General features: G+C 45.9%; 1 protein-coding gene across 1 annotated transcript in view; it reads left to right on the forward strand.

Moving 5' to 3' along the window:
* LOC124006392 (protein jagged-1b-like) overlaps positions 1-2,337 on the forward strand; it is a 55,587-nt gene extending 53,250 nt beyond the window's left edge. Inside the window, exons 10-13 of the mRNA XM_046316384.1 lie at positions 875-988; positions 1,088-1,311; positions 1,397-1,547; positions 1,665-2,337. Of these exons, the coding sequence (XP_046172340.1) occupies positions 875-988; positions 1,088-1,311; positions 1,397-1,547; positions 1,665-2,110 (935 nt within the window). The 3' untranslated portion in view covers positions 2,111-2,337. The remainder of the gene's footprint in view (positions 1-874; positions 989-1,087; positions 1,312-1,396; positions 1,548-1,664) is intronic.
* The last annotated feature ends 6,109 nt before the right edge of the window (positions 2,338-8,446 follow it).

An 8,446-nucleotide genomic window follows, 5' to 3' on the forward strand; every position in this document is an offset into this window, starting at 1 on the left:
ACATGTAGAGACAAACACACACACACACAGATACACACACACGCAGAGACATACATGTAGAGACACACAGATGCACAAACACACACACACACGCAGAGACATACATGTAGAGACACGCACGTAGAGACACGCATATGTAGAGACAAACACACACACACACACAGATACACACACACGCAGAGACATATATGTAGAGACACACACACGCAGAGACATACATGTAGAGACAAACACACACACACAGATACACACACACGCAGAGACATATATGTAGAGACACACACACGCAGAGACATACATGTAGAGACAAACACACACACACACAGATACACACACACGCAGAGACATACATGTAGAGACACACAGATGCACAAACACACACACACGCAGAGACATACATGTAGAGACACGCATATGTAGAGACAAACACACACACACTCACAGAAACACACACACGCAGAGACATATATGTAGAGACACACACACGCAGAGACATACATGTAGAGACAAACACACACACAGATACACACACATGCAGAGACATATATATAGAGATACACACACGCAGAGACATACACGTAGAGACAAACACACACACACACAGATACACACACACGCAGAGACATACATGTAGAGACACGCACGTAGAGTCACATTTCAGTCACCACAGCCTTTGTCATTGTTGTCTAGCAAGTTTGTTCTTTCTCTTTTTAAGAGGTTTTATTGCTCTCCGTATGTGTGAGTTGTGCCAGGCTCTTACAAAATGACTGCTGTTGTAAATTGGCCCAAGCTACAAGATTGTCCCGAGACCCGACCAGGCATTTTCATTGATGTGTTCTCTCATTCTCTCTCTACTTCCCATCTCTCTCCACAGACACCAACGAGTGTGACACGGGTGTGTGTGTCCATGCCCGCTCCTGCCGTAATCTGATTGGTGGATACCTGTGCGATTGCCTGCCAGGCTGGGCGGGGCCTACCTGTGACGTCAGTGAGTATGAGGTTGAGGATGGAGCAAGATGTGTGCCAGTGTGCGTGTGCGTGTGCGCGCGTGTGCGTGCGCTCATCTGTATTTTTCTCTGCTCTGTAGGGAACAGCAGCTGCCAGGGGTTGTGTCTAAACGGAGGTCACTGTGAGGACTCTGTGTCAGGCTCACGCTGCCTGTGTGTACCCGGTTTCTCTGGGAAGCACTGCCAGACTGGCCCCAGTCCCTGTGACAGCACCCCCTGTCAGCACGGAGGCCAGTGTGTGGACACGGAGGGCAGGGCGGAGCTTTGTAGCTGTCCCATGGGCTACTCAGGGACGTACTGCGAGGTCAGACTCCATTCTCAGATTCGTCATCTTCCTACTGGTTGTCTGAATCTTCCTCACATATTTTGTTCTTGTTAATATTTTCCAGATGGTGGTGGATCTGTGCAATCCCAACCCATGCCAGCAGGGGGTGCCCTGTCAGAGCACCGACGGGGGGTACACGTGTGCCTGCTCCGAGGGTTACTATGGTAATGAGTGCACGAGCCTTAAGGACCCTTGTCATGGCCAACACTGTCCAGGTGAGTCGTAGTGGGACTAGGGAGATTTTTTATTTTTCACATTATGTGTGTGTACAGGTGTGTTTGTTAACTAACTAACATGCCTCCCTCTCTCTCTGTCGCTCTGTCTCTCACTAGGTGCCATGTCAGACCCGGCTCGTGGAGGGGTCCATCTCTACATGGTGTTGGTGGGAGTGTCAGCGTTAGTAACGGCGTGCGGCTGCGCAGCCTGCGCCCTCCTCCTCTCCCATCTCCACCGGCGACGGAAAAAGACGCAGGGCGGGCCCCAGGAGGAGGGCATCAACAACCAGAGAGAGTTCGTCACCCTCGTCCGAAACCTGGACCGCCCCGCGCCCCTCCTGCCCCCTCTCACCCCCATAACCACCACCCACACCCCTGTCCCTGTCCCTGTACCTCGCTTCTGCGAAGAGATCGAGCTCACTCTGCCCCCCTCCCCGGCCCCCTCACACCCCTCCCCTGCACTCAAACCATCAAACCACGCCCCCAAACAGGACATCTCCAACCGTGAGAGGGAGAAGCTCAACCGCTTCCACTACTCAGACAAACAGGAACTGGAGGTGTGACCTTTGGACCTTTCAACTGTCTAGAGGCTTTTATTATTTTGTGCCCGCTTCTCTCTGACCGGGCCCTGGCACTGGGCCCCGGCGCCGTGGCATGTTGCACAGGTTCCTGTGGCGATGACCTCACCCCGACCCATCCCTCTGTGAGTTGACTCCTCATCTTTTGTGAGCTGATATTGTCATCTGCTAATTGGCATAAATTATTGTTGTAGAATGCTGGGCCTACGAGGGACCGACCTCGCCAACACCCAGAAACAGCATGGCGGGGAACTTTTTACATCATGCCCTTCTGAACTGCTGACCCCGGAGCTAATCTTGCGAGGGTTGGCCTTTGAGTTTGAGAGTCTGGCCTGTGTCTGAGTGTCTCTGTGTTGTATGGGGACTCATGTAGACGGGAACAACCGTGAGGAGCCCTGTGAGCCATTCCCCAGGTTTTAATGTCCCTCTGTAGGCACCCCACTGCCCTGGTTGCCCTGGAAGGCCTGGATGGCCTGTCACCGACATATGTAACTGGACCTCTACAGGAACTCCAGCCCTGCGCTGTTGCCTTCTGGGCGGCAGCAAACGACAGGGGATGTGAGGGAAGGGCAAAGTGGTTTTAATTCCAATTAGTCCATTTCCACATTAATTATTGAAGGATAAACTGTGGTATAATTATTGTGTGTGTGTGTGTGTGTGTGTGTGTGTGTGTGTGTGTGTGTGTGTGTGTGTGTGTGTGTGTGTGTGTGTGTGTGTGTGTGTGTGTGTGTGTGTGTGTGTGTGTGTGTGTGTGTGTGTGTGTGTGTGTGTGTGTGTGTGTGTGTGTGTGTGTGTGTGTGTGTGTGTGTGTCTGCGTGTGTCTGCGTGTGTCTGTGTGAGGTGTGTGTTGGTCTCTGTGTGTCTCTGTGCGTTGGTCACTGTGTGTCTCTGACACAGGCGGACAACGTGTGTCAGTCTGAGGTGTGTGTGTGTGTGTGATAAGCATTACAGAGCTTTATGCCTGTTGCCAGGAGAAAGAGAGAATATGACTGAAGGCGCAAAAGAGGGAAAAAAGAATCAATAAATGCAACCTTTAGATAAAAAAGAGGGAAAGGTTCGACAAGAGAGTAGAGCCTGACCCCAATCCATTTAAAACATGAGAGAACTGAGTTAAAACATGACACTGTTGCCTGTGCGGTCTCTGTAACACACTGCGGTTGTCAAAAGATGTAAGATGTTTTTTATACCTGTGTGTAAAATAGCTCTGTTGTGTATATATGTTGTACATATTGATATGTTTTTTTTTGTACTGTGGTTTGTCTCTGAATGTCGCTGTTTTACTTTGCTTTATTTGTCCTCTCTCTCCTTCCGTTCGTCTGGGGCTGCCAGCGGGTGTGGATTGTGAATTAAAGTGCATTTACCTTCCAAATCAACGTTTGTGTCGCAGAGTTATTTGTATGTCTCAGATCCAACACGAATGGATCGGGGGAATGGGTAGCTTTCAGCAATCCTGTCGCGGCAGATCGTTCATCACGGGAGGTAGAAAGGAAAGACATTTTCAAAGTGTTCGAATGGGTCATGCAGTTCTATGGCTAGTAGCGCCTGTTCTATTCCACCAGTACTGGGAGTCCAGAGAGGATATTCCATCATGAAGAGCATGGCTCTAAGCCACCACGACCGTGTCACGAGGTCACATAACACACAAACACCTGACCGGCTTTGATTGAATTGCCTGTGAGGGACTTTGCTAGTGTGTAAGTCCCTGCATGTTTATGTTAGATAGCAAGAGATACTGTAAGTGGGTTCACAATACAGTGAGAATTAATATGTGATATATATGTGTGTATGTTGTGAGAAAGTGAGTGAGAGGTCAGCGCAGTTAGTGAGCAGGCTTATGGCTATGACGAATGTGACCTTTGCCCTTCTCAGACAGGCTAAAGGGTGGAAATGACCATGGGCTTCCCGTCCACACCCTGGCCACAAGGAAATGTAGGAAATAGAGTTTCTACCCAACACGCATGCACACACACACACACACAAAACCACTGCATTGTAGAGACCTCTTCACACCTGCTGTGCAGCTCAGGATGACTCCATAACCCACCCATCATCAACCAAGCAAAGGTCAAAGTTCCTCATTGTACAAAGTTTTAAGTTCCTCGTTCATCAATCATCCATTAATTTTGCTATCATACTATTTCAGGGTATATATCACACATTCCATTTACGGTGATGTTTCCTATTGTGTGTACTGCTACTCGAGTGAGAGTTTGTCCACTTGGCATCTCATTGGTGCCTGTATGTCCGCCCCTGCAGCTTTGAATCCATGAACTGGGGGTCAAGGTTAAAATCACAGAGGGTGGTTTTAATGTTTCTGCTAGTTCCTCTAGGTTTATTTTGAGGAGCCAGAGACCAATAGCTGTTGGAAACCTGTAGCTTCCATTCTGACCTCTCAATATTCTTGTCAGAAATTAGCTTTGGAGTGGTTGAAAGTAGCGATAAAAGGATAACGTTCCCGACAGCTTTCCTCGTGGTTCTATTTCAAATCATCTTCTACTCTTTTTGGCCATTTCCTGGTGTTTTGGGGTGGGAAACGGTGAGGTTCGAGAATAATAAGTCAACGCTGTGACTGATAGATGTTAGGCTTGAAATGTTTGAACAATTATATATGTTTTTGTGAAGCTTGCATTCAATTTCCACTCCCTGTTGAACACAACAAGCTTCCTGTCACAAGGGGATTTATGGTTGATTTAAGAACCATGTTACTTTGGACCTACTTTGGACCTACTTTGGACCTTCCCAAGGTCCAAAGTATGAACCATGTTACTTTGAACCTTCCCAAGTTCTCTCACGTCACCCCGCTCCTCCGTTCTCTCCACTGGCTTCCAGTTGAAGCTCGCATCCGCTACAAGACCATGGTGCTTGCCTACGGAGCTGTGAGGGGAACGGCACCTCAGTACCTCCAGGCTCTGATCAGGCCCTACACCCAAACAAGGGCACTGCGTTCATCCACCTCTGGCCTGCTCGCCTCCCTACCACTGAGGAAGTACAGCTCCCGCTCAGCCCAGTCAAAACTGTTCGCTGCTCTGGCCCCCCAATGGTGGAACAAACTCCCTCACGACGCCAGGACAGCGGAGTCAATCACCACCTTCCGGAGACACCTGAAACCCCACCTCTTTAAGGAATACCTAGGATAGGATAAGTATCCCTCTCACCCCCCCCTTTAAGATTTAGATGCACTATTGTAAAGTGACTGTTCCACTGGATGTCATAAGGTGAATGCACCAATTTGTAAGTCGCTCTGGATAAGAGCGTCTGCTAAATGACTTAAATGTAATGTAAATGTAAATGTAAATGTTTGGCACTGAATAGGAACTTACTATAGTCAAAAAATGTACCTCTTGAAATGGGAAAATGTGTTTTTTATCAAGTTGAAAATGTTTTCCTCATGCAGAAGGTTAAAATGAGCTGAAATTAAACTTCATTTTTTAAAACAAGTTAAGCTACACTTCTCAAAAGGCACCGAATCGGTGGAACAACCCCCTTTTCAATATCAACATAACTCACAAGTAGGTATGATAGGTATGATAAATATAAGCCATTTGTCCCTCAAAGGTGGAATTTTTGGGAGACATTTCTATTCTTCAATATGTGGCACCTCCAACTGAATATGAACACTACAGATCTCACTTTCTTCATATTACCATTCAAAGCAGCAGGGCAGGTAGAATCATATCAAATGGGTACTCATTGAGTTTTGCTACAGCTTCATCATCTGGCAATGAATTCAGAGGAACGAGAGAATGATTAGGTAAATGAACCACAAAGAAATGACAGGTTATGTAGCGCCATCTGGTGGCCAATAAAGGTAGTCATCATGTTCGCGGAAAACACTTTTGCTTTTATACTAGTTTGCAACACAAACTATTCATCTGTGGCTTAGTGCCAGTAAATTAATTGTTCATATAATTTTAACTCTATTAAATATTTGTTTAAATACAGAAAATTTGCCAATCAATCAATCAATCAATAGTGAGCTTCACTTGAGTTTATCTGCAGATTTTCAATACAAGTCTAAACAGTTTGGCTGTGCAGTCTAACTTAGTTGTCACCCATCCATTATAGCGATGCCATTCCATTCATCATGGATGTCAATATTTCCATAAGAAATATTAGTGGCGGCTGTAGAAAAAAGGCCTTCCTGCTCCCCTCCTCTCTATCTAACTTCTCCTCACAGTTCTCTTAGTTTCCCTTAAGTCCCGTTAGTTTGGCTGCGCAATTGAACTTAGTTGTCACTCACCCATCATAGCGCTGCTATTCCCAACCAATCAGAGTGCTTGGAAATGTGCATCTGGACACTGTAATTAACTATGTTTAATTGTTTCCCTATTAAATAAATAATGTAACAATGAACTCATTAGGATCTGGGGCACCACGAGAGCAGTACTTTAAAGAGTTACCATCTCCCGAATGAAACTCTAAAAGGTCTTTTACCTATCACATCTATTAACAGTCAACTTAATAATCATAACCTTGTAGCACATTACCATTCTGAACAGTCGTAACCTCCTTGCATCTGCAAAAGCCCAAGCCTTACTTATGATTCAGTACTACACAAATTGGTTTAATTATTTATTTACTAGCTAATTAAATGGAAACACGGGATAAACAAACACACTCAGCACCGGTTATTGAATGGACTGAATACGCTGAAAACAGGTCCCTAGCAGAAAGACAACAACATGGATGCTTGTTAAAGAAGAGATGGAGAGGGAAAGAGAGGGACATAGACCCTTAACATTGCCACATTCGGAAACAACTGTCACCTACAGTAACCATATACATTGCACACAAACCACCTCCCGCTTTGAGTAAGAAATCATAAATGTATTTACGTGAAATGCCTGGGTTCACCGGGGATCTCTCTGTGAACAGAAAGGGGGTTGGGCCTTTTCGTGGCATGCTTGTAAGGCTCTGATTATCTGAAATGGTTCTAACAATTCTTCTACTGTTGTCCTTCTTTGTTGTTGTCCGGTACCCAGTAACCTGTCACGTAGTCCCGAAACAGAACTACAGGAGTGATTTTCCTTCCATTTGATCTTGAAGATGCTTTTTTGAAGATAGGCTACCGAGCCGTATCGATGGTTCCCCAGTGGGGGAGGGGGGGGGGTGAGAGTAGCGTAATACAATGGTTTGAGCAGAGTAACAGGATGGTCCGACTTAAATTCCCTTTTGAAGAAACTTTACTTAGGACAGCTAATCAGCCGTACCAGTGTTTGTCCGGGAGATGAGTTTGTCATCACCTCGTGTTGAGATTCAAAGTTCAAACCATTTTAAACGTGTAGCTGCCACTTCATGCTTTTCTGGTCCAATGTGTTTGTTTCTTAATCCTTCATTTACACCTTTTGACAGAAAGGGGCGGCTCCGGCAGGCTGACACGCTCTCTGACTTCACTTCAGGGCAGTGACTACTCCCGGTGCAAAGTTATGTAAAACACTTATCTCTTATGGCTTCTCAAGTCACATCCCTCTCTTAACAAAAACACTTTCATCTTATGTCATATTACATGCACAATGCATAGTATGAAAACTTCATATGTGTTGTGGGTATACTTTCATAGTTACAGTATTTCCTTTATAACATGTTTAATGTCATCACAAAATAACAAACAAAATTACATTAGTGTTCTATAGTTCGCCTCTGACCATTCCCCACGTTCTTGTCATGCAGGTGAATGAGGACCCAAAAGCGACTTGGCGAAAACAGAGTCTTTAATCCAGTAAAGTAATTCTACAAACATAAGACATAATTCCACTCGTAATGACGAGAACAGACTGGAGACTCGATCAAGAACTGCAGGTTGCCTCGGGAAGGCACTTGAACCTAGCAGACTCAGACACCTGCTCTCCACGCAGCATCTGAGGGAAACACGACACGACAGGGCGATACACAGACACAGCACGGTGAACAATAGACAAGGATCCGACAGGGCAGAAACGGAAAACAAGGGGAGAAATAGGGACTCTAATCAGGGAAAAGAATAGGGAACAGGTGTGGGAAGACTAAATGATTGATTAGGGGAATAGGAACAGCTGGGAGCAGGAACGGAACGATAGAGAGAAGAGAGAGAGGAAGGGAGAGAGAAAAAGGGGAACGAACCTAAAAAGACCAGCAGGGGGAAAATGAACAGAGGAAAAAGCAAAATGACAAGACAATCTAAGACAAAACATGACAGTTCTATGTTAGAAATACTGTTCCAGTAGTTGCTTTTGAATGTGTTCAAGTGTCAGCAGGAAAAAGGTCTGCTGAGACAAAGCACGTTACTTTGGTGAATTTGGAGAGGGAGAGCCTGGATCTTCTCCTTGATTTAAAACAGGACGT

The sequence above is a fragment of the Oncorhynchus gorbuscha genome, linkage group LG19 (assembly GCF_021184085.1).
Source record: "Oncorhynchus gorbuscha isolate QuinsamMale2020 ecotype Even-year linkage group LG19, OgorEven_v1.0, whole genome shotgun sequence".
Classification (NCBI taxonomy): domain Eukaryota; kingdom Metazoa; phylum Chordata; class Actinopteri; order Salmoniformes; family Salmonidae; genus Oncorhynchus; species Oncorhynchus gorbuscha.